At 43.0% G+C, this 27,795-nt stretch overlaps 1 protein-coding gene, 1 long non-coding RNA gene and 1 pseudogene across 2 annotated transcripts; 2 read left to right on the forward strand and 1 right to left on the reverse strand.

Moving 5' to 3' along the window:
- Positions 1-10,648: 10,648 nt before the first annotated feature.
- LOC147023425 (uncharacterized) lies at positions 10,649-11,978 on the forward strand (annotated as a pseudogene).
- Positions 11,979-14,935: 2,957 nt separating this feature from the next.
- On the forward strand, positions 14,936-22,286 carry LOC147023426 (uncharacterized). The gene is made up of 3 exons (XR_015060175.1): positions 14,936-15,069; positions 20,722-20,827; positions 21,875-22,286. It is a non-coding gene; the product is annotated as an uncharacterized LOC147023426 (long non-coding RNA).
- A 1,672-nt stretch (positions 22,287-23,958) lies between these two features.
- Positions 23,959-27,521, reverse strand: LOC147023427 (gap junction delta-2 protein-like). Its single transcript, XM_085888820.1, has 3 exons — positions 27,067-27,521; positions 25,814-25,904; positions 23,959-25,577 (listed from the first exon to the last, which is right to left on the reverse strand). Exons 2-3 carry the CDS (start codon positions 25,882-25,884, stop codon positions 24,737-24,739), a joined length of 912 nt encoding a protein of 303 aa, XP_085744946.1. The 5' UTR covers positions 25,885-25,904; positions 27,067-27,521; the 3' UTR covers positions 23,959-24,736.
- Between the last annotated feature and the right edge of the window lie 274 nt (positions 27,522-27,795).

Below are 27,795 nucleotides of genomic sequence, written 5' to 3' on the forward strand. Positions count from 1 at the left end.
TCTCTGAAACTACACATCGGATTTCGATGAAACTTCATGCAACGTTCATCACCGTGTTTGTACCAAAGGTTGTTCATGCCTTTAAAAAAAGAAAAAAAGGAGAAAAAACAAAAATCAGGCCCCAAGGAGACTTTATGGAGGTTTCCCCCTAAAATAGGTACTTGCTGTCTTCTAAGAAGCAACATGCACTTCTGATAAGACTGAACTGCAACCTTCATCACCCATGATGTGCCAACGTTTATTCATGGCATTAATAAAATTAGGGTATTTGAGGCCTATGGAGGGCGTTTACGGGGGGGATTGGAGTGTCTATGAACCCACACTTTTCAGCACTTGTATGGACTGTGCTCTGCCTGGAACACAAGCATCATCCCAACTGACTGGAAGAGGGGCCTTGTTGTCCCTCTCTGGAAAGGGAAGGTTGATCGCCAAGACTGCAACAACTACTGAGGGGTGACGCTGCTCTCAGTGCCGGGCAAGGTCTTTGTTCAGATAATTTTGATGGGGTTCGCCACCATCTGCTTGAGCACCAGCATCCACAGCAGTCAAGCTTTACAAAAAAGAGGTCAACGATTGACCATATCCTTGCTCTTTGAGTCCTCACCGAATGCAGACAAGAGTTTTGGCAGGGGCTGCTTGCAGACTATGTTGATTTCTGTAAAGCGTTTCATTCAGTGAATCGGGATGCCCTCTGGAGGATTCTTGGTCTTTGTGGTTTGCCACCAAAACTGATCAATCTGATGTCTGAACTCTACCCTGGTACTGAGAGTGCTGTGAGATGTGGTGGTACCATCTCTGAATTATTTACAGTTGTTACTGGAGTTCGTCAGGGGTGTGTACTGGCCCCCACACTTTTCAGTGCTTGTGTGGACTGAAAACTGGGGAGGATGTCGGAGAGATCGAGCTGCGGTGCATCATTTGGGAATGTCAAGATCTATGACCTTGATTTCGCAGATGATGCAGTCATCTTTGCGGAGACTCTAGATATCCTTTTGGTGACCCTCGAGGTGCTGAATGAGGAGTCGGAGCCACTGTGATTAAGGGTTTCCTGGGCCAAAACTAAGATCCAGGCTTTCAATGACATCTTTGACGCTGCTATCCTGCCTGTACCCATTTGTGGTGAGGATGTTGAGGTCACGGAGAAATTCACTTACCTTGGCAGTGATATCCATGTCTCTGCTGCCTGTGAGCCAAAGGTCAACATACATCTGGGTCGGGCCTGGGGAGTCATGGATTCACTCGATCATGGGGTGTGTTGCTGCCCGTACCTGTGCGGAATCATGAAAGTTCGAGTCTTCAGGACCTTGGTGCTTCCAGTCTTGCTCTATGGATGTGAGACTTGGACTCTGAGCCGGGATCCGAGATGGAGACTTAATTCCTTTGGTACCAGGTCTCTTCGGAGTATCCTTGGATATCTCTGGTCGGACTTTGTGTCCAAGGAGCGGTTGCTGAGATAGACTCAAATGAGATTTGTTACCTGCATAGTCCGTGAGTTTCAGCTTCAGCTGTACATGTATATGTCACTCATTTTCCTGATGCTGATCCTGCTCACCAGATTCTCTCAGCGAGGGAGCCTTGTGAGTGGAGGAGGCCAACGGGCCGACCACGTACCTCGTGGTTTCAGCAGGTTGATCAGCATCTTAAGTAGATGGAGATGTGCCAGGCATCTGCCTGGGGGATGGCCAGATGGAAGGCTCTGGAGTATTGGCGGAAAGTGGATGCAGTAACGCGCTGCTCCGGCACATGCTCCCATACCTGACCTGACCTGGTGGTTGCCCACCCCCCAAAGAGGTATTGCCTTTCTTCTCAGAAATGACATGCACAATTCCTATGAAGCATGACTACAACCTTCATCACCCATAACATACCAACGTTTGTTGATGGCATGAGAAAAATCGGGGTCTAAGAGGGTGTAAGGGGGGGTTGCCCCCCAAAATATGTATTTGCTTTATTTTCTGAAACTACCACACAATTTCTATGAATCTTGACCACAACCTTCATCACCCGTGATGTACCAAAGTTTGTTCATGCCATAACAACAAAAAAGAAGAGGTCTAAGGGGGTCTTTGTGAGGGGTGGGAGGGTGGTTGCCCCCCAAAATATGTATTTACTTTCTTCTCCTATACACCCAATTCCAATGAAACTTGACCCCCAACCCTACAAGAGGCTGAAAAGGGGGGGGGGAGGGAGGGTTCGCCTCAAATTCAGGTAATTTATTTTAATATCTTCCCAGAAACTGACGGCCAGATGCAGACCAAACTCTTCATGAAACATAAGGACCATGCTGTTTACTGAAATTGTGCTCCCCATGACTAACACTTCTGGAAGGGGGGCCATGGCCCCTTCCCCCTATTCCCTCATTTTTACTCCACTTGTTTTGGAAACAACAGTCAGTCCCCCACGGGGATATTTTTTAAATTGTACAGTGACTTTTCAGCTTTATGTCGCTATTGTTATGTGCAGCTTGTAAGTTGTACAAGTCAAAAACAACTTAAAAACAACCCATGAGGTCTGTCAATTTTATTCCCCCCCCCTCCCCACTGGAAATTTGACAAATTGCACCCTGAGCTGAACGTTACTCAATATAGATGGCACACATATCAATGCAGCAGGATGATATAGCTTATAGTTGGGTTCAAGATTCAGAACCCAGGTTACACAGCTCAGAGGCGAATATGCATACTTCTAAGTTATCCTGTCAACCAATGGACCATGATACTTCAGTCTTTTGCAGGTAGGAGCTCATGACACATAGTTCAGAAAAATATATTTCTCTTTGAACACCACGGCTTTTTTTGCGTCTCACACGACTGTCACAATTTGCTATTTATAATATCATTTGAAAACGTTTCCATTATCTCCCAAATCCCCCCAGGGTTTCTCAACTCATTACTCGGTGTCATTGACACTCTCACCATGCTGCATCGACGTCATTATAGTATGATCCCCAAAGCCCAGAAAAATAATATCCCTTAAAAGATTATATTCTGAGAACTTGGACGCAATATTTGTTCATTGCTCGCACCTAAGGATGCTTTATGTGTCTTGACGATGTTTAATGTCTCTAAAAATCACTCGTTCTTTAGGAATACTGCTGATGTCCAAATTAGGAGCTTTCACCACCTACCAGCCTCAGTGGCATAATGGTTAGAGTATCTGCTCCATGTCTGGGTGGTTGGTGGTTCTGGAGGTTGGTGGTTCCAAACCCTGGCTTTAATCATACCCAACACTTTAAAAATGGTATGTGCCACTTCCTTGCTTGAGGGTCAGCATTAAGAAAAACTTGTTTCCTTTCATACTCCTCTATCCTTCTTTTAGTAGGGGAGCAAAGGCCCTAAAATCCTGATGGATGTGGGGATGGATGCTACACTTTGTTTGAATGCATTTTTTGGTAGATATATCCATTCCTCATAGATTCTAGGCAAAGCTCTTGCGAAATCAAATGATGGCCCAAACTTTGAACTATTGCATGCAAAAATTTTGGCCAAAAAATTAGGGGTATAGAGAAATACATTTGGGATTTACATGGGGTCAGCTTTCAAGAAAACATACATGTTCAGCATCAATAGAAAGGTCTTGACCCAAGCTACAATTTATTATTAAAATTGGTTTCAATACATTACTGATGACATTACTTGAGGTCAAAAGGTCATCGATTTTGAAGGGTGAAAATGAATGCATCTCGTCAATAGATTGCGTCATTTCAGACGTACCAATAAAGATAGAATAACAAAAATACTACTTATATAAGATGAAATATAGACAAAGTTTGTAATATAAAGAAAGTTTACAAAAGGTAGGTCATTATGAAAACCCCTTTCAACAAAAAGGGAAAAATTGGGGAATTCTGAGAAACACAAAGAGCTTTCATTTCTCATTTTATGATGTAACAGCATCAATTCTAACTTTATCCAGCTTCATAATGTATTCAATAACAATTTCAAATCAGAAATTAACACTGAGCTATAATTTGGTAATAAAATTTATTTTGATTATATCATGGATGACAACACCAGGAAGAGCTAAAAAGGTCATCAATCTTTATAGTGCTGCAGAATGGTGCCACAAAACAGACCCATTGTGCATTTTGGGTGAAAAGCACGAAAATTGGCACAGATGTAGCTTTTAATGTGCTGAAGATTTATAGATATGGGGCCATTTCAGTTTATTTCCAAGATGGCCGCCAAATTCAAAATGGCCACCACTGAGTTAAAAAAAACTGCTTTCTGACTTGTTTATAATATTCAAATGTACTAATTTCATATTTTTCATGCTCTTTAACCATTATATTGCATAGTTAGTTTATATACTGTTGTTTGCATATTTCAACAATGCAACAATTTTTAAAATGGCGCAGAAATCCAAGATGGCCACCATGCTTAAGCAGTTGAGGAGATCTACCTCTCTGAAAAGGAGGTAAAAAGGGTCGTTTTTGCTGAATAACATCCACGCTACTTGATATATTCTTTCCATGCTTTGAGTCGCATATTGCCTCATTAATTGAAACCAAATTGTTGCCTATCTCATTTGCATAATAAAAGGGGAATGCAAACTCTCCCTTCGTATAATAAAGCACATTAGTTCTGCAGTTGGCAAAACGTTCTTATGACATGTAACTTTCATCGACGCAATGCGTCTAAGTTTTGGAATATTATCATGTGTAAATACAAAGTAATTGGACAAAAATAACCAGTTTTACCTCTATTTCTAGAGAGGTGGATCTCCCCAACTGTTAAGTGGATAACTGGAAAAGCTAATGTATCCTTAATGAAGTCAGGTTTTCTTCAAATTATAATTCTTTAATTACTATCACATGTAGGCATGGGCTTTACTATGATTTGTTTTTCAAGAGAAACGTCTATCAATATGGTGCACATTCATCTTGTTATAATAGATCTAAGTCATCGCAGCAAGATTCAGCAATGATTTTTAGCAGTACATTGTTAGTTATAAATAGAAGCAGCAATCTACCTCTAGGCACAAAATGATGCTTAATATTGCTTAATAATGTTATTTATATTGATGCTCACAGTCTCTGTGACACTTGCAATATGTTGTACATGCCATCTCTGCTTTCACACACTTGCACTGGCGTAGGCATCCAAGTTCCACTTTGCAGCCGCACTTAAGAAGTTCTTTGCACGATTTGGATGCTTCAGGCAGGGTTGTCCACAGAGGTTCCCACAACTGTGAGGTCCCTTTAAACCATCCCCAGTCAGCGGGATCTGGTAACTCTGGATCTCGCAGTAATGCCTTTCCCCAGCAATGCCCTGCCTGATATGCTGCCCGCTTTGTGTGTTGACACAGTGCAGCTGAAGTAGGTGGAATGAACTCAATGGATCTCCCCTTTTGAGTAAATAACTCTCTTCAGGCATTGTCAACACTGTTACAGCAGCTTGTCCGGTCATACATGACGACAACAAACCTTTCAATTGTTTGCATCTGTTCTTTCAATGTCTCGTCTGAAGGAGGTACTTTACCAAGAGTCGCAATGGCTTCTACGACATCTGTGAAAACCTTCATTGTGTTCCATGCTGTTTTCTTTCCTCGGTTCAGAAAGAATGACGTCTGATCACAACCGGTGAAGGTGTGGAACATTAGCAGAGACAAAGATTTATCTGGACCGAGGGTATGGGCAATGGTGTGTGCTGGTATGAGTCTGCAATTCTTTCCTGTACCAAATAATACCCATATTTCACTCAGGTTCGTTTGGTTGAACAATGCTATTGCCAAGACAAGCACGTCAGTGTCCACAGTACGCAACATGACTTTCTGGTATCCATTCGCAGTTGTTTATCAGAAGAACTTTCTCCACTGTCAGAGAAATTCACTGACTGCTTTCTTGTGGAGTGGTTTTAAGCAATTGCTGTGGTACATTAAATCTTGGGACATCATATCTCCAGCGCTCCATTTTGCAACTAACATATGGTCTCACACAATTTCTGCACATCGCCGAACATTTCTGTCTAGTTTCTCTGTCGATGCCTTATGGAGTTGATCTGATTTTTCACCACAAAAGAAGCAAGTGTCTTGCGATGTTGTGGCTGCACCACCACTGCTGTTGCGAGTGACTTTCTTTTTTGTGAGTCACTGTTGGTTTCACACTCATCTCTTTTCCTGTTTTCTACTCATTTAAGTTTGGTATTGTACTTATTCTGGCATTTTTTGTGCCATTTAGCTGCATTAGACTTTAGAGTTGAAGCAACTCCTGTTCCATTGTCTAACCTTGATACGTTTATAATATCTGGAAGACTCTGAAGCTCTTTGAATCTTATCAAATTACCTGCAAGATTATCATAAAGTGTACCAATGTCAATATCAGTCCTCTTTGAATCAGCTGGGCATCGCAGTGGTTCTTTTGATGTCTCTTGACACAAAATGCATTTTGTCCAATCTATCGGCGATGATGATTCAGATGTTGAAGGAGTTTCTTGACATTGTCTGGGGTCTAAAATCTTGAAGGATTTAGCCATTGTTGGTATTTTGACAACTGCATCACCACCACAGCTTCTACAACTAACAGCAGCATGCACTGTGACATGGAGATACTGATCTGAAAGAAGAAAATGAAGGATGAATGAATGAATGAATGCATGCAATAGACACATTAACTGGAAGAACGTTAACTGTGATGCATGGTACAATTACCACACTACAGTTTCATATGTTTGTCACAATTTTATCATGTATCAGCCATTTTGAATTTGGCAGCCATTTTGAATTTGAAAGCCATCTTGGTTAAGAAATGAAGAACATGTGAAACGTAAGGTAAAAGTAAGTGACATTTCACATTTCTGGTCAATTTTCCAACCAATCATAGGAAATATTGTTGTGGGCCGGGGTTCGGTGGCGATAAGGCCAAAGTCACATTTGCCACGGCGGCCGTGGGGTCTACAAAATCTACGGCCACTGGCAATTATAGGGCGGCCGCAGTATTTCCACGGTCACACAATGTAGCAGTCACATATGTTTTTATTTTTCCGGTAGCCGCACGGCATATTTATAAATTGTGGAGACCGAAAACATGGGGGTGCCGTACGGTCTTTAATTTGATGTCGCACGGGGACCTTAGGGCGTTCCTGTGATGGCCATATCATTTTCAAGGCAGACACAAGGTGCCCGCAAGGTGACCGCAGGGGGACCGCAGGGGGGCCCTAAGGCGAACGTGCGGCCAGACGGACGGTAACGAGTGGGTTTTTTTTTCTTTTTTTTACCAGTTCTTTTGTTTCGGCTTGTCGAATTTCTACGGCGAACCTCGAAATGAAAAAAGTTATAACTCCGCGCTATAATCCCACGGCGACCCCTACGGCCTGTAAAATATAGCCAAACAGCGTAGGGCCACCCTGAGGTCACCGCAGAAACTCTGCGGCCGCCGCACGTTTCTGTCAATTCAGAGGGCGTACGGCCGCCGTATCCTCGCCGTAGAGCAAATGTGACTTAGGCCTAAACGACCATTAGGTGGAGCAGTGGAGTCGTTTCCCACCGAACACCCGGAATTTAGGTCGTGACTCTCGGACAACTCCGAAAGGTCACAGGTCACTTCGAGGACTGCGATCGCAAGTATTTCGACGGCGTGGGGTAGGGTTAATTGCCTAATTTCAATATACCTGAATACCCACATCGTCCAACTACAGGGAAAACCACACCCTCGACCGACTTTGTCCGAATCGAGTCGCGATCACTGACTCGGATCCGGCGTAACCGAGCGGAAGTTACCAAAGCCGCGCCGGACCAAATGAACAACCTACGGCACGAACGGCCTTACCAATTCGCAATACGCACCATGCTAGGCCAATGGAGGAAAGCACAGAAAACTAGAGGGGGAGCACTCGGTAGAATGCAAAACCTCCGCCGCCAATACTGCTGGGTCACTCAAGTGAACCTGATATCCTATTCATTCAATATGACGTCAACAGTGCTCACAGAGTTATAGTTTGCAACTTTCCCTTTTATTTTTAACTTTTACATACTCAATTCATTCGTCATAACTAGATTCCTTGAGACAGAAATTGATTTTACGTGGGTATATCCACCTGAAGTTCCAAAATCAGCCGCAATTATAATTTTGGCATGTTTTTTTTTTGTTGGAAATCACTTACAACATGTAGAAATGCAAAAAAAAAATCGAAATTTTGTTGAAAAAAATTTGCAAAATTTTTTTTCTCTAACAATTTTTTTTTGGGGGGAGGGGGTTGGAAATCACTTAAAACATGTAGAAATGCAAAAATAACAAATCGAAATTTTGTTGAAAAAAAAGTTGCAAAAAATTTTTTTCTCTAACAATTTTTTTTTGGGGGGGGGGGAGATTGGAAATCACTTAAAACGTAGAAATGCAAAAAAAAAAAAAAATAAGATATTTTTTCAAATTGGCCGCCATAGTGGCCATATTGGATTTTGGACCAAGTCCAAAATCTAATGGCATGATCCTTGAACCAGACCTACCCCCCCCCCAACCAAGTTTCGTCGAAATCCATCGAGGAGTTTTTCCGTAATACTGTTCACAAGCAAACAAACAAACAGACAGAAAGGGGTGAAAACAGTAACATCCATCCATCTTCGATGGCGGAGGTTAACGAGCTGGTACATTTAACAGGGTTTATTTATAACAATAATTGGGGAGGGGAAACACAGCGCAGTGTTATCACGAATAAAAGGCAGGCAATGTACAATGAAAGGAACAGAACTTAACAATCCTACTTAAAGACGGGGCCCACGGACGGACACACACACACACACACACACACACACACACACACACACACACACACACACACACACACACACACACACACACACACACACACACACACACACACACACACACACAAGAAATGGACCCGTGGGTCTTTAATCAGTCCTCAGCCCAGGAGAGAATGGCGAGCTGGGGGACCAGAGCCTAGCTGGGTACCTGTCCCGCCTCGTGCGGTCACACCGACCCGAACCACCGTTCGGACTCGAACTCACGACCCAAAGTCCACAGCCCACGAACGAGACCGCTCAACCATGACCACCACTGTCTCAGACCGCTCCAACCACCACACACGACCGTCTTCCATGACGACAGACTGCTCAGAATCGCCACGATCCTCCTGTCTGCCGTTCTCTCATCTCTCACAACCACTTTGCCGTTGCCATGATCACCCGGTCTCCCCAAAAAACTGCTCCTCACAACCATTCTACTCCTCTTTCGGTGGGAGGGGCCTCTTCTCCTCGCCACTCGCCTCCTGATTGGCCAGGGGTTTGTCGGACGACTCGTGGCCGCCGTTGATTGGACGAGCTCACGGTGGGCGGAGGGAACCTCATCCCTGTATGTGACACGATGCACGTGGGCGATGGCATTGTTGTTGTAGTTGGTGATGTAGAGGATGTAGTTGTTGTAGATGTAGTTGTTGAAGATGTAAAAATAAAACTAACTGGAAAATAGCTCGTAGTGCACACACGAAATTCCCATTAGACAGAAGGAAGGATTCGAACTATTAACACATACTTATCGAAATAACTGAACTATGGGGACTCTGATGTGCACAAGGTTTCCAAATCCGTAGCAATATATTCATTTATATGGTTGTATCGGTAATTTCGCCCATGGCGGCGGCCATTTTGAAAATGACCGCCATCTTGGAAAAATTTGTTGGCCCCATATCTAATATTGTTCAGTCAGTAAAACACTATAACTGTGCAAAGTTTCATGCTTTTCACCAAAAGTGCACAATACTTCCACCATTCTGCAGCACTATTAAGGGAAGTGAATATCTCGGTACCTCTTTCATAAGATGACTGAAATATTACTAAAGGAAGTAAACTCATGACCAACGTTTTTGATAGCAAGATATTCATCAAAAGTATTATCGTCGTAATGTTAACCCCAAAGAGGCATTTTTGCATGGTCTTCGGAAAGTGGAAATTCACGCATGCATGACTTGGATTTGTAATTCAAGGCACTGGATAGCAAGAAAGTCTAGACCATCTCACTTATCTGTTTTTAATCAAACCAAAAGCCATTTCTAGTTTCATGGAATTCAGTATTCGACATCTGATGATAGATCAAACGTTTGTGGATCACCACAACACAAGCAGGCAATGGTACATTTAACCATTGAACTCTGCAAGGGCAATGTCTTTTGCATCTACCTTTTTGGCATTTGCAGGAAGTGTTGACCAATTTGGGTTTTGGGGGCTTTGGCATTCTGTTTGCAATTAGTTGGCCATTTTCTGCTTTCCTTCCAAATTTGATTGGATCTGGTAGGGCTGGTTGAGACTGGGAAGCTCGTTTGCAAATGGCTAGCTGATGTATGGATCATAGTAGGAAATGAAACCAAAATGAAACATCTAGTCACAGCGAAGATGATCAAACCCTCGCAAACATTTCAACAGGCCAATTGGCTTCATCCAACGAGTTAGTGGAATCAAAAGAGAGGACTGAAAGCTCTTACCATAACACAAGATGAAAACAGCCACAAAAGTGGAACTTACATTTCCACCTGAAAACATACATTGAAAAAAGGGGGGGGGAGGAAACAAAACAAAAAAACACCTGCACAGAAGACTAAACAACTACAAATACAAGAAAGTGCCGTGATAAGGAATCTATGTTTTACACAAAAGCGAAACGACTCGGAGGAAAGGGGGTGAGGGTGTAAATGGTACAATGGGTTCTCACTGGGAAGGGCTGGATCAACTTTCTCCTTCTAATGAAAAGACAGCCATGGCAGTTTATACGATGGCATTTATTCAATGTTGTCAAGGTATGGGATGCACTGATTTTGATCAAAAAAAGCAAAAGTACCTTCATAAGATTCTGAGTACGAAACCAGCAGGTTGTGATGCAATTCACATCATTAGTGACAAATATGATATCAATCCATCAAGTGGCCTGAAATATGAGGAAAGATACTGCAGATGAAAAGATACCCAGAATCTCAAGACCTATAGTCCCCACTCTGCTCTTTCTGTGCCACAGTGGAAAAACTTCATTTGTAAAATGGAGAACAAAGAGAGGCTACTTAACTTCCTTCAAGAGCCTTGGTCAGAGGACACCCAAAATATCCCAGATCAGTGTCAAGTCATCATTGGAGGATTTTCACCCAGACCAGCCATCAAGTTAACAATGAATACAGCCTCTGAATTGTCCGATTTTAATTGTCAACCCCATGAGGAGGCCGACACATGGATATTTGCCCATATTTCCAACTGCATACAAGAAGATAAATGCAACAGAATGGTCATTGCAGCCAATGATACAGATATCGTAATCATGACCATCGACCATTTATCCCACAATGAGCTGAGGATATATAAAACTACTTTGTCATACTCCAGTCAAAACCAGAGAACCAAAGTACTCCTGCCATGCCACAGAATACTCAATTATCTTTCCTCTGTCTATCCAACAGTAGACATAACAGCAATACTCTTGGCTGCATACACAATAATAGAATGTGTCAGCTACCCTTATTTCATGAGAAAAAAGCACACACATTCAAAATTACTTTGGACTGTGTGCCCGTTCTTGGGACCCAAGCAGAATATGCCAACATTGGGGAAACTTTTGATGTTACAGAAGATGTCATTTCAGCCAATAAATTATTTTTGGCTTTTGCCACCTCTTTGCCAAGAAGTTGCGACCTCTTCATGATGAGGAAAGTGGATATTCGTTCTCTGCCAGCAACAGAGGATGCATTCCATCTTCACCCACTGAGATCCATACACCAGCTAGCCATTTGCAAATGAGCATCCCAGTCTCAACCAGCCCTACCAGATCCAATCAAATTTGGAAGGAAAGTAGAAAATGGCCAACTAATTGGAAACAGAATGACGAGACCCCCAAAACCCAAATCAGTCAACACTTCTTGCAAATGCCAAAAAGGCAGATGCAAAAGATGCTGTCCTTGTGGAGTTCAATGGTTAAATGTACCATTGCCTGCTTGTTTTGTGGTAATCCACAAAAGTGTGATCTATCATCAGATGTCAAATACTGAATTCCATGAAACTAGAAATGGCTTTTGGTTTGATTAAAATCGATAAGTGAGAGTGTCTAGACTTTTGCTGTCCAGTGCCTTGAATTACCAATCCAGGTCATACATGCATGAATTGCCACCTTCTGAAGACCATGTAAAAATGCCTCTTTGGGGTTAACGTAACGACGATATTATTTCTTGCTCTCAAAAACTTTATTCATGAGTTTAATATATTTCGTAATTCTTCAGTTATTTTGTTGAAGTGGTACCTAGATATTCACTTCCCTTTAAGATCGATGACCTTTTTAGCCCTTTCTGATGACATCTTCGATGACATAATCAGAATAATTTTATGACCAAATGAGAGTTTAAAGTGTTACTCTCCAATTTCAAAATTGTCATTGAATATACTGAACAGCAAAAGAAACGCAAGCGAGTAGCAAAAGAAACGCAAGTCCGAGGTCTTGTCAAGTTTTCAAACAGAAGGCAAACTATTTTGATTCTAATCACTCATTTAATGAAAAATGCTTTCAATTTGTGAGCTGAAAGTGAATGTTGAAATTGCATTGCAAGATTTTCACATTTACCACAGTCTGCCAAGAGGAGATACCCCAGTGAAAAGTCAGTCTTTTCAGTAGCGTGTATGTCCACCTTGGGCTTGCCTACAGGCGGTGCAACGTCACCTCATAGCGATCACAAGAGTCTGGAAGAATGCCTGAGGAAAGTGGTTCCACTCAAACACCAATCTCTGTTCCAACTGTGCAACTGTAGTTGGATGTTTCCCGGCAGCTATCCTACGCCCAATTTCATCCCAAACATGTTCAATAGGAGCCATATCTGGGGAAAGTGACGGCCATGGAAGAACGTTGATGTTGTTCTGAGTGAAACATGCCATCGACACACTTGCTGTGTGAGCATGTGCATTGTCCTGTTGGAAGAACTGCAGTTGAGGATGTGCAGCAAACATTGGAACAACATGAGGACATCGACAGTAGAGTCCTCCATCCCGTAGTCGACGTATAATGGTATCGGCGGATACTGGCACTCTTGGTCCCTGAACTAAGGCTGCTGTTCTTGATGCTGCTTGAGTACGGTTCCTTAGATGAGTGACCCAGATGAACCGATCTTGTGCAGGAGTTGTCACTCTTGGTCGACCGGAACGTGGACGATCAGCAACGACCCCTGTCAGCCGGTGATGTTGGGCAAGTCGTGTGATGGTGGTGAGATGACATCCAAATTGTCTGGCTACATCGGTTGCAGACATACCGCCTTGCAATATTCCAAAGGCCATTTCTCTTTGCACAGTCGAAAGTCTTGGCATCGTTTGCGTCAAGTGTACACCTTCTAGAGCAAACAATGAATGCTTTTCTGACACAGCCCTTTATAAAGGATGCCTTCGAGTGGCAATGTGCGTGTTCCAGCAACACCTGTCAATGCACGTGCACAATTCATTGTTTAACTTCACTGTATGACATTACACCCCCTGGACTCATCACATAATTTTACCATCATCTTCTCTAACATGCAATTGGTTACTATTCTGAAATTTCGTATTTTTTCGGAACTTGCGTTTCTTTTGCTGCTCAGTATACATTATGAAGCGGGATAAAGATAGAATCTCTGATGTTAACATCATAAAATGAGAAGAAGTGAAGGCTATCTGTGTTTTGAGGAATTCCCCAATTTTGGTAATCTTTCCAAATTTTCCCTTTCAGATGAAAGGGGTTTTATAATAACTACATATCTTTTGTAAATGTTCTTGATATTGTCGTGGAGGTGGCTGGGCTCGAACCCCTCTCCTGTCAGCGGTTGTCGTAGGGGTGCTGGGGTTCGAATCCCACTACCTAAATTTGTGGTAGCCAAGTGATTAACACCGACCAACCTCCAGGGACGGTCGAGTGGTCCTCATTTCTAGGAGGTAGACAGGCTCATTGACATGGATCCTTTAATAAAACACAAATACCTACAAGGACAACAATGCACAAATTCAATAACTACTCCGACGAGCGAGGCCTCACACACACACACAGACACAAACACAGACAAAGGGTAACAACGAAAATAAAACCTCCCTTCCAAAGCACTGGTACTCAGCCTGGCCCTCGTCGATTTGGCGCCGGGAAGCTTCGTCTGGCGCGTGCACCCACCAAACAAAATGGCGCCATCTTCCACCGAGACCGGGAGGAAAGCACCTCCACCATCCAACGGGACGCGCAGGCAGGATCGTGCCTCACCTATTGCAGCCTTCCAAACTTCAAATGCGTAAATCCTGCCAGCACCTCCTTGATCAGCTCAAGACGTGCACCAATCTGCTCAATCTCCTCCAGGAGTGCACCCTCACCAAGTACACACTCCGCGCCTTCCCTGATCCTCCTTTCTTATCCTCTCTCTGTGCCTGTCCTCAGGGCATGGCCTCCTCGCCTCCAAACCCGCGAAGGCAGGGCTTCTCCTGTTGTTGTTTCAGGGACTCGGTCCCGAGCTTCTGGCCATACTTGGAAGATAAAACACATAGGGAAAATCACTGAGGGTAATCACGTATAGGGGAACTTATTTTTACCCCGTGGGGTCTTCCACCCCACGGGGTCTAAGCGTTGCTCGTGTTCTCTCTTTTGTTGTGTACAGATTTGAACGTCTATTTCTCCATTATTCGTGAACAGAATTTGATGAAAATTGAAAGGCATATACGAGACACATATGCGCAGGCATTGACTGAGCCCAAAGTGCTATTGCAGCTCTTCGGGCTGAGGAACGGCCCATTTTGGCCCATTTCCTTAAAATTGTTATTTCTCGGTTATTAGTGGACGGAACCAAACCAAACTCGACAGGTATATTCTAGAGACCATTTCCAGGCATGAACTGAGCCCAAAGTGCGATTCTGGCCCTTTGGGAAGAGAAACAACTCTTTCGTCCCATTTTCTTAAAATTGTTATTTAAAATTTTTTTAAATGCGCTGGGCAAAAGTAAGTCGCAAATGATGATATGAAACTAGCCTCACTCTTGTGAGGTGCTCTGGTTTCTTTTCCTGATGCGATGAAAATCTTACCAAATTTCAAACCTATCTGTCGTCCATGCTATTGCTCACCTGAGAGTTGGACAAATGAACTCCTACAGGGTATGTTCGCAATTCAAACTTGTTGCTGCCTAAGCTAATTTTCACCGCACGACCCCTCGTGTGGTGACACGTAACACTTAAGCTGACAGATTCCCTGACTTAAATACATCGAGGTGCTTCTACCCGTCCACTGACCATGCCACACTATCCAATCCTATCCGTACTCTTAAATCATTTAATCTACCCCCATAATCGTAACAATATTATAAACTATAACAATATTTACAATATTATAGATCTATGTCTTCTTATATAAATTTTATTTTTCTTTTTCTAACTTTTTTGGTATGTCTGAAATGGGGCAATCTATTGACAAGATACATTGATTTTCACTTCCCTTCAAAGTTGGTGACCTTTTGACCTCTTGTGATGTCATCAATAAGGTAATCAAACTAATTTCAATACCAAATTGTATCCTGGGCCAAGACCTTTCTAACAATGCAGAACATGTATGTTTTCTTGAAAGGTGATCCAATGTAAATCAAAAATGTATTTTCCCTACTATACCCCTAATGTTTTGGCCAAAATTGATGCATGCAAAAGTTCAAAGTTTGAGCCATAATTTGATTTCGGAAGAGCTTTTGCTGAGCACACAAGTTAGAATTTGTGAAGAATGGATATATCTCCCAAAAAATACATTCAACAAAGTATTGCATCCATCCCCACCTCCAACCCTTATTTTGCATGATAGCTCACTCTGGCTCCCCTACTATTTCTCTGTCATCCTCACTCTCTCTTTTCTCTTTTCAACAGCCACAACAACAGTAGCAACAAGAACAAAAACTACTTTGTGTTATATAAGATCCTTTTTTTCATGTTTCGCGAAAATTTACATCCTCATTGAGACATACAGATAGACATGCAAAATGTTTGTGAAGTACAGCATGCTGTTTTTTGATTACACCTGTCAGGGAGGCAACAGGTAGGCACGGCTGGTTCTCCCTAAGCTGAATTTGACACACTCTCCCCCATTCCCCTTCCCCATCCCATTTTCCTATCCACCCTCCTCCTACCCACCTACCCAACCCCTTCCTACCTACCCACCACCACTCCCCCCAAGCCATGTGTGACAGCCATTTTTGTGAGATTGTCTGACATTGGTGTTGAGTGGAGAGGCAGGGAGGAGGAGAGAGTCAGAATGCAGATCTGGATGGATAGACATTATGGCAGCAGAGACAGAAAAATTGGTTTCGGAGAGAGCTGATTGGTTATCCCCTCCAAATTAATCAGATGAGAGTTGATTGGCTGTTTCCTCCAATTATAGGTGAAAAATGTGGTTGGGTCTTGATATTTATGTGACAACTGCTATCGTCATTGCACATGGTACATGTTTGCAAGCCTCAGTGGTGCGTTTTCTATCTGCTCTGTCATTGATGACTCACCACTAAGTGATGAAACTGGTCTGGTGGCTGATGGGGTTGTGTAACATTGGGATTCCCCTGCATGTGCTACATGTAAATGTCTACAGCTGTGTTCTAACTGGGAAAGGTTTGAAACAATAATGGACTTACCTTGGGCAGCTTTTTGTGATTGCTTTATGCAGCTTTCTTGGGCCAGAAGGCCAGAGGGATAATTAATCTATGTCCTATCCACAGCTGGGGATAATTGATGAGGTGAGAGCTGATTGGTTGTTCTCTCCAATTGTGGGTGAGAGATGTAATTGGGCTTTTGATAGACAGTTATATGTTGACTGCTATTAGTATTGTACATGGTACATGTTTGGCAGCCTTGGTGGTGCACGTTTCTGTCCACATTGTCGTTGATGACTTGCCAATAGGTGTTGAAACCAGTTCAGTGGCTGACGAGGGCATGCAGTGCCATATGTAGAGAGAGTCTGGCCATCTATTGTTCTGCTCATAAAGAGCGATCTAGCTGTGTGATTGGTCAATCCACGTCACATGGTCTCCAGAGCCATTTTGCCTCCAAGCAAGTTACTTCCGGGTTTGTATTCCTACAGACAGAAGTGGCATCTTATACAATATTTTTCTTGATTTTGGTGGAATTGTGGTATGCTTTGAGGTATGGGGCTGCTCTGCAAGACCAGGGCAAGGCTGAATAGGCACAGGCTCCCACTTTAGTCAATAATTGCTCATGAATGCTTGGTTCAATCATGTCATGAACCGGTTGTTCGGACTCATGTCCAGTTGTCATCCCATCATGGAATTGAGTAAGCTCAATCAGAAAGCATGTGATGTTGCATTGGAGCACCTCCAGTTGACCCACCATGTGTTTAAGAGACGTCCGTTGGAAAGTCTTGAACACATTTTCAAGATGGTGTCATTCTCTCAACAACGATCATACTGGACTTCCATAAAAGCTGCTCGAGAGAGGATATTCCTTCAAATTGACGGCATGATTCACTCAGGATTGTGTGGAAAATCTATTCGGATCCATCCGGATGAATAATCCTGCACCAAATGCAGTCGAGTTCATGCAGGCATTGAAAATTATTACAGTCGCCCAGTTTTTGAAGTGCCCATCATCTGGAAGTTACCTGGATGATGACAGATGGTGACTTTATGGAGCAACCTCATGTGACCACAAGCGATGAAGATTGTCTTCAACTGATCAATGTTGACTTGTCATCTGAGGTTTCCATCAGTAAAGCCGAACTGTGCAGTTTCCATCACCAAGGTGGTTACTGCATAGTGAAGTTGGAAAAATCAGTGTGCCCAAAGTGTTTGGGATCAGTCAAGATAGGTCAGGCGGGACTGAAAAATAGTATCCAGATTTTGACCAAGCTCAAGGAATTTAGAGAAGGCGCTCTCACTCATTGTACTGAATTAGGGATGGAGATATTTTTGTGTGCCGAACACTTATTCAGGAAAGCATGGGGAGGTCTGACTCATGCCAACTTAGTGAAGAGAGTCACACAAGTCAGCGATCTAGTTTCGGACATCAGTATCCCCATTTGCCATAATGTCAAAAATAAACTGCTCACAAAATTTTTCAGTCTGACTATCTTTTTGCTCACAATTTCACTGACCGGAACACAATCGCAAGAGTGACCAAGATGGCAAGAAGGGAGAACTCGACAGCAAAACTATGGCAATGTGATTGCTTGTCTCAAAATTGAAATAATTGAACAATGTTAAAAAATATATTTTTGAAAGAAAGTCTTGCTCCGTTCTTTTGTGTTTCAATATCAATTCAAATGATGTGTCGTGACTTGATATTGTTATAAACCAAATACAGGTAGGGGACCCCTTATCCAACAAACATGGGGAATTAGGCTTGCCTAATTTTGGGATTGGTTGGATTTCAGGTCCCTTGTACCAATCATGTAAATACTCTATTTGGTACAATATTTTTTAAAATAAGTTAAAAATATGCATTAACAAAATGCTCCTCCTTCATTGGCTTGTCTGGCAAGGTATACTTTATTTCTGTACAGTAGTTCCAGCTCATCTGAAGATAAGTCATGACAAGTACCCGTATGTTGCATGGGACCTGTAGAAGTGGAAGGCTGAGCTGAAAGAGGCTGTTTCATCGGCATTGCAGATTTGTTCAGGCAATAAGTATTCTTCCTCTACTAACCTTATATATTATTCGATGTAAGCCTCCACAGCTTCCTGGTTGGCTGAGGCTTTTTCATTGCAGACCTTAAGCAAACGTAGCCCATACCTCTTCTGGAATTTTTTGAACCACCCAGACAAATATTCACACGATGACGTTAGGCTTGATTTGTCGTGAAAAGTTTTCGATTGTGTCATGATTACTGCACGATCCAAGAGAAAATTCTCCAAACGATGCTGCCTGATCTAATCCATCAAGACATTATGGAGGGGTTTCAGTACCCATGATGAAGTGCACAGGTGCCATATTGGTTGCCAAGCAAAACAAGCAAGAAAAGGTAAACAAGACCCAACAAGGCCAAATAATTAGCATAACTTTCCATTGCAGTGTCAGAGTAACAAGAAACGTCATAGATTGTGGAGCTGCTGATGCTATCTTTGCCAGGGAAGCGAATACAATCACTGTGGCAGCACACACGGCATTATATGAGATAGCTCTGAAACCCCTCTATCGACGTCAGCGGTCTTCGACTGATGCACCGTTTTTTTTTTGTCCATAAGCATGGGCACATCCCTCTCACCATAAAATTGTAATATCTGTTTTTTTATTCTTTAGATCATAGACCATTGATGTATCAACTGCCAACACCATACTCCTCACTCAGGCGTTTCACCGAAACACCAACATCATGCTTCCGCAACAACTCCACTTTTTGCTTGATAGTGATAAATGCTTCCTTTTTGAATGCGCCACTAGATTGTCCAGAGCTGTTAGGGCCTTTTAGTCACGATTGCAATACAGATGGTCTTGCACAAACACAATTATGTGCACAAAACTGTAAATCAGATGAGGGAAAGTTTGGCGAACACAACGTGGGGATGCCGAATCGGATGTATGCGTGACTTTATTTGTTTGTCTCGCTGATGATTGCGCAACGTGACTTCCGTGATGATGAGTTATTCCCTCGGATTAACTTTTCAATGGGTCGATTGACTTTTCAGAAGGCTTGTGAATAATTTACTTTTCAGAATGAAAGGGTGAAAAATTGTAGGAAAGTAATATTTCAAAATTCTGCCAGTTTTTGGGTCGCCAGAAGAGGAGTCGCCCGACCTGTACAGTGAAACTCGCTGGATGCCCACACAGCTCTGACTTATGCGAGATTAATGCAATGTCTTTGGCTCAATGTTCTGATCATTCATTGACTTTCTTTCATTCTTGCATTGCACTTGAAATTTCCTGCTTGAACTACATCCCGTCTCGTTGAATATAATATTCCTTATAGTGGCGTACATCGTCGTCAGTTGATCCGTTTGGAACACCAAACTCCACGGAGAACCACTGCAGATTACTGATTTTAGTTATATCACTGTGCGAATCTCTCAATCGGTCCATGATCTGATTACAGAGACTGTGCATTACCTCTTCTAAGACAGATTTGTTCCTCGTGGTTTAAGGAATTAAGGAACAATCGTGGTTCGTGCTACCACTAGGCATTGCAAAAATTTGTAATCCAACCATGTTTAAATTGTATGAACAGCCAAAAGATCCGATATTGTCACCTTCAGGTTAATCTAAGGAATGTCTCCATTTATGATCTCAGTCAATTACAAGGTTGTAGATGGCATAATTTTTGAACAATGAGCTATTTAGCATGCCTGTGTTGATCATTGCCTTCCTCACACTACTTGTGCACGCTCACTGCTCGTGCTCGCTTGGGGGTAGACAAGATGGCACCTGCTAGCAAGTTGGTCAGACTCTATATACAGCACTGGGGGCGTTTAGTGTTGGGGTTCGCATGCATGTGCTACTTGTAAATGCAGACTGTCCAACTTCTGAGCTGTGGCTGGGGTAAGGTTTATCATGGGCTGGGCCATAACGGTTGGGGTTCAGCTCTTGCCTAATGGCTCTAAAAGACCGAGGGTTTTAGGTGCTCTCTCAGGCATTGTCATTTTTTTAGGTACTATTTTATAACACAGTTTCAGTCAATAATTGCTCAGAAATTTTACCATTTACAGTAATAAATTAAAATCATGTTGTAAGATTTTGCACTGGGAAATGTGACTGTCTTCCGGAAGATGGTGGAAGACGTTCTGGATCTGCCCCTGGTTCCCTTTGCCTATCCTGACCTTCCCATAGGCACTGACATTGGTTGATGTCCCCTGGCCCTCCGACAAGTTTGGAGGTGGAAGACATTAAAATGAGCTCTGTCCGACTCACCGATCATCTGTCCACGTACTTTTGTGTATGCAATATTTCAAAAACCATTCAACATTTCGCTCGCATATTGCAGATATCTATCTATTCCTCATGATATTATCTCAACTTTATTAGATAACTGCGGTGATTGGCTGAATTATGTTGCCATGGCAAACATCTTGGTAACTCGGCTTATGTACGTAATATTTCAAAACACATTGAACATTTAGCTTTCATACTGTTGATATCGATTCTTCAAGATATTACCTCAACCTGATTAGATCATGGCCGTGGTTGGCTGAATTATTTTGCCATGAAAACCATCTCAGTAACTTGGCTTGTGTATTCAATATTTCAAAAAAAATCATTCATGATTTCGTTTTCATATTACACAGATATATTCCTCATATCACCCAAAAGGTGGGGGACCTAGAGTATCAGCTCGTTGTTGTCATCGTGGTGCTTATTGATGTCATTGTCATGTGGCGAATGTTTTCCTTCTCGCCATATCATCATATCATATTATAATGGAACTAAGGTGGATTTGTGTACGTATGTATGTAGCCGAAACTACAGGGATTGCATTTTTCAGAAATCAAAATTAGTATGACTTTTTGGGGGAAACATAAGCTAAACTTCAATTACAAAGATATATGTGTACACAAAATAATTTAATTTGAAACTAATTAAATAATGCAACTATCACAGAAACATGGTTGTATGAGTTGAAAGATAATATTTATGGGGACCACTAAATAAAAGTAAGGCATTTCTCTGTGTGTACACATGTGTTTGCATGTGTGTGTGTACATCTGAAAACCATAGAAAATAACATGGCTGGGGCAATCTACACCAAATTTTGCATAAGTGCTTGGGGTACTCAAGATCAGGTCATGGGCACAAATAACATCCCTCCAACCCCCAACGATGGGGGGGGGGGGAGACGACTTACAATTTTCACCTCCATATGTGGCTTCGTGCAAGTGATTTACTGACCCCTACTGGAGACTAACCATGGCACAAATTATATTTTCCCCACCTGCCCCAATACTTTCCCACCCTCCTACCCCCCCCACACACCCCCATCCCCCAGGCTGCTCCTACAGGGAGCGAGTGCTTCAAGTAACTGAAATAGCATGAACAGCATGGCAGCAGCTGGAACAAGTTGCAAGACATGATAACTCGGTGTAAACCAGAGAATTAATGGAACACCAGAAAATTCACGTAACACCTTACCCAACACAGTCTTGAGAAAAAGGACACGTGAAGGGTCTTTTCAACGTTCACTTTGCATTTGTGAGCACAATATATATTTCCTACGAGTCCCATTTTGTCTAAATCCCGATATTTCCCCAACACTGAGAGTGCGAGTAGCACATGTTATTGGTTGAGATGGCGTAAAATGGTGTAATATTTTGTCCAAGTACTGCTAAACTGAATGTTTTTGGAAGTGGCAAGAAGGCGATTCACAGTGTTCAAGTATGTAATTCAATTGAAATAAAGGTTTTAAAGGCTGTAGATAACAAAACAAAACAATTTTTTTTTTGGAAATTTACCACCGTCTTTCACACCATATTATTTAACACGTTAAAATAGTTATTTGTGCCTGTTGTTTATATCCTTTATGATGGCCATAAAACAATAAGTTTCCATTTTGGAATAATTTTCAATATTGTTTGACTGCCAGACAGGTAGACTAAAAAAATTACCTTACTCCTCTCTGACCCTGCATGCTCAGGACAAGATTCCGTACAATTTGCCAAATTCAGAGCCAACGTACTGTTAAACTACCAGTTTATGTAGAGATTCATGTTCCCATTCGTGTTCTACAGTGTTCAAAATATAACATTCAATTGATTTTAAGTAGTTCTTCGATCATCGACTGACATCTGTAGACAGACAGACAGACAAATTGAATCACTTGCTTCATCCCACTTTTCGCTTCGTACACGCAGGGTAAAAATGCTTAGACACCATGAAATAGTAACAGTACAAAGAGATGATTTTTTGCGTATTGATGTCATGTCACGTAAATCACAAGTAGACAATGCAATGTTATCTATTCGACTAATTAAGGCATCAGTATGAATCGGATCAGCAACTTGATTGGCTTTACTTGTGGCTGGTGCTTGCACTGCAACTGGCTGGCCATAGCTTCCATGATCGGCATTGTATTTGCAGACAGCCGATTTATCAACTTCAGAAGCTCTTTCAAAACGATATTTCTTTTTGAAGAAAAAAAGCACATCCAACCAAAAAAAACGAAACAAGATCTACTCTGCTCATCTCCCAATAAAGAACAAATAAGCAAAAAGCAAATAGCAAAAAAAATTGGGCCTTATTGACTTGGAGCAGAACTGACTATTAAGCTACCAAGTCTGATTCACCCATACACTTTGGGTCATATTTGCAAAGTTATCATTGCATTAAATAATTAAACAAAGGACACTACAAAAGTTATTCCGTTTGACACCAGCAAGTCTATGCTATTGTGTGAGTTTGGCACCTGTTTAAATGCTGACATCAGTGCAGGTACCTAGTGATGTCGTTTCTGAGTCGATATAGGCAACACATATGACCCAAGTGAAGTTGAATTTTGATTATTAATTGCTAAATATGAACGAAGAACAACGTACGTTGTATTGCAAACATTTCTTATCTCTTATCGCTTTCAAGCACTCATGGATCGATGCTCCATTGAGGTCCCATGAGATCCCTGTACGTACATATAGCACCATCGATGCCCGGACGCTCATTTTATATAATTTCACAGTTGTGAAAGCTCATTCAGACTATTGATTATGGAGCTGGGCTATCGACAAAAGCAAAGCTTACATTGCACATCATGATATACTAATCAATAATATTTATCATGCAGGTGCTATTTCGACAAATGGACCGGGATGTTGTGGCTACAATAAGCGATGCGCATTGTATCTGACCTCAGCACGCACTGAAAAACGCATGAAGTTCATGACTTTAACTGTGGTCAGCATGTGATGACGGAATTGGAGAGGGTCACATTGGTAGTGTAGCGATGACTGTCAAAAGAGCCATTATCCAGTGATTAAGTAAAGGCAATCGGAAAAGCAGGTCGTTTCGTGGCACAGTAAATAATGTAGTGATTACAACAGCAAAAGAAAATAAAACAAAATAATATATATTTTTTTTTGCTCAAGTGTTTTATTACCCATTATAAAAGTGGTAACCGAATGCAATTTTTTTTTTTTTTTTTTTTTACACGTTTTGTAGAATTTTTAAATAAAAATCTTGATGCATTTCAATCGATTTCATATGCAAATGCAGAACAGTGCCTCAGTCATTAGAGGATGGATCAGATGTAATGTCATCAAGTAGAATCAGTGCTGTGATGTTATAAATCTTCGTCGATGTCTCACATCATTGCCATGACTCTTGTTGCGAATACGCTGCCGTCATGAGATCAGAGGCTTGTAGATGGGGTTGTGGGGGAGGTGGATATGGGATAGTGGTGGTGGTTCCGATGCCATAGGGAGCCCCTTAAACGCGCGCCATAGCCTCCAATGCGGCATTTCTCGCGCACGCCAATTGGCTGCCCGCCGCGGTAATACTGGAGAACATTTTACCCCACAGCCCTTAAAGCTCTCCGGGTGGCCCAGCACTTTGGGAAGGAAGGGATGCAAGCAAGCATGTTCAAACATTCCATGATTTTGGGTCTAATCTACAGTATAACCATTCACAATGATATAGAACTGTGCTGCGTGTTTGGAAAACGCACATCTCGGGCAGAATGATCAGTTTGAAGTGGAAAGTAATTGCAATCGTAAAAGATCATAACAGGGGTCTTTTTAGCTTTCCTTATGAATCAAAAGTTTTCCTATGTACAAACAGGTGAACAGTCGTATTAAGTTCTATTTATTTATACGGCAGACAAAAAGAAAACATTCGCCGGATAAACTTGGTTTAAAACTCTTACTCAGACATATGCGGACTCGCTGGAGTGAGTGCGTCCAAAGTTCGGCACCGAGCTGTTGTGCGAGCGAATTTCGACCGTGGACTTCTTCTGTGCCTCTGTGCCCCGCATTGCATACTCAATTTTACTCCAGCCCAAGTGGTTCAGTTCGGCTAGATTCAAGATGACGCACAAACCACTGACTGCGAACATGAACACAAGGAAGACGGTCTTTTCCGTGGGTCTCGACACATAGCATTCGACTTCCTTGACACATGGGTATCTATCACATTGGTAAGTCTGCTGCACGTGGAAGCCATACAAAAAATACTGACCGACCAGGAAGCTTATTTCAAACACATTTCTGAAGACAACTTGAATGGTGTAGAAGCGAGAAATCCCTTCCTGCCGTTTCGCTTTGCTCTTCCCTTCCTTAAGAGGTGCAGGTGCGTCCTTGGTCTCCGAATCGTCCGGTTCCTTGGAGGTGTTTTCCGTGTTTTGCAGCAGTATTCCATTCACCAAGGCATTCTGCTTCTTCGATTCGTTTACGTCCGGAGATACCAGTTCATCCTTGAGATCAGGCACCAGGGTTTGCAAGATGGAATTACGTTTCTCCTTGTCCCGCTGCTTTGTCGCCTGGTGTACAGTGTACGTGATGAAGCACAGGCTGGGCGTGCAGATCATGATGATCTGAAAGACCCAGAATCGTATGTGGGAGATCGGGAAAGCACTGTCGTAGCAAGCTTGGTTACAGCCAGGCTGTAACGTGTTACACACAAACATAGTCTGTTCGTCTTCATAAACGGTCTCTCCAACGATCGCCACTATGAGGATTCTGAAGATGACCACAACTGTAAGAAGGATCCTAGAGGGCGAAAAGCAAGAGGTTTAGGGAAACTTCAGTGGCACATCAAAGGAATGACCGTGCATCCAATGAAAAATATATTGTTGTATGACATCAATAGTTTGTAGTATGCGTTTTTAATGAGTCTTCTTTGGCTGGGTGTCAGCAACTCCATTCTAAGATGAACAAGCACATTAGACAAACGAGCGTTATGTTCAAGGCATAAACCATAATACGGTCATCCTTATCGCCCTCACCTTCCTATCATCGTGGAATGCTGCTGGACAGCAGCTTCCAGCAGCCTCTCCAGAATGGACCATTCCCCCATGTTGGCAAACTATCGGACCACTGTATAAGCACGGGCAAACACAAGCAGCACGCGATGACAATTGCCTCGAAGGTCACAAACGGGTCACCTGTAAAAGTGGCGGTTACACTGAATACCCAACACTACACGCCGATAGTGCGATGACGACGCACAGGGTATGAGGCGCCGGGCGGCGCTGCAGAGGAACCGGCGCCTCTGGGGATGTTTCAATTAACCAGTGCAATCCCATTTCCTCTGGATCCCAGCTGCGGACAATCTCATCAAAATGAATGAATGGCTCGACGACAGAAAGAGCTTGTACATCGGCTCAAATGATTTTGTGACACCGGTTTCACATGGACATATATATATATATATATATATATATATATATATATATATATATATATATATATATATATATATATATATATATATATATATATATATATATAATTCACAGGAATATGTGTTTAACTCATTAACTCATAGTAAGGGTGAAAAATGGGAATTCGATGTTCCCAGAGGGAATTAATCCTGACGGATACATGGAGGCCAAGTGCACGGAATGGAACCTTTTGGAGAGAGAGAGAGAGACACAGACACAGACACAGACACAGACACAGACACAGACACAGACACAGACACAGACACAGACACAGACACAGACACAGACACAGACACAGACACAGACACAGACACAGACACAGACACAGACACAGACACAGACACAGACACAGACACAGACACAGACACAGACACAGACACAGACACAGACACAGACACAGACACAGACACAGACACAGACACAGACAGAGAGAGAGAGAGAGAGAGAGAGAGAGAGAAAGAGAGAGAGAGAGAGAGAGAGAGAGAGAGAGAGAGAGAGAGAGAGAGAGAGAGAGAGAGAGAGAGAGAGAGAGAGAGAGAGAGAGAGAGAGAGAGAGAGAGAGAGAGAGAGAGAGAGAGAGAGAGAGAGAGAGAGAGAGAGAGAGAGAGAGAGAGAGAGAGAGAGAGAGAGAGAGAGAGAGAGAGAGAGAGAGAGAGAGAGAGAGAGAGAGAGAGAGAGAGAGAGAGTATTTATCGCTGCATCAAGTTCACCCGCGATGCGGTACAAAACGCAAATAGGGCTCACATGCTACACGATGATCGGAGCACTTGTTAAGTAGTCGTGCTTAGTGTGAGAACGCACAGCGGGTTCCTTACCTTGTGTGCGCTCGAAAAGGGGGTTGCAGTCGATTGATGTTTGCGGCGCGACCCAAAATCGGACTCCGTTCGACCAGAGGGTGCGATGTGCAAAGCCACGCACCGGGCGGCGTGCAGGACGCGCAGCGGGCGGGCGGTGCTCGCTCCTCGGTGCTCGCTCCTCGGTGCTCGCTCCTCGGTGCTCTCTCCTCGGTGCTCTCTCCTCGGTGCTCCGTTTAACGCAGCCAAGCGAATCTCGATCCGAGCCGTGGGGGAAAGCAGCACACGTTCGCGCTTCGCCGGCCTCTCGCCTTGTATCCGCCCCCCACCCCCCTCCGGGTGCGCAGCCCATCCCGCGCACGACGAACGGAGCGGAGGAGCGTGCCTGTACCCATGCCCGCACACACCGTGCCTCTTCTCGCTCCTCGAGCGTCGCGCGCTCCGTGTACCCGCCCTCCCGTCGCAGCTAGCCGAGCGGGGTGTACCGTGTACGCTGCGTGCCTGGCCCTCCGCACTGGCCGCTCACCCATCCCCCATGCATATTGAAATGTGTTCGCAAATGTTCGGTGCTTTGACGTAACGAACGTGCTTTATATGCTCATTTACAGAGGATGCGCGCACGTCGCCACCCTGCCAAGCACTCGTTCTGCGATCAGTGTCAATTTGGCTGGACATCGTGAAATGACAGCTATTCGTGATTTTTATATTTTATTTTTTGGGGTCATAGTTTGGATATGCAAACATACTGCT

Source organism: Eptatretus burgeri, chromosome 7 (genome assembly GCF_056783735.1).
Source record: "Eptatretus burgeri isolate ZD-2024b chromosome 7, Ebu_testis_v1, whole genome shotgun sequence".
In the NCBI taxonomy this organism is placed as follows: Eukaryota; Metazoa; Chordata; class Myxini; order Myxiniformes; family Myxinidae; genus Eptatretus; species Eptatretus burgeri.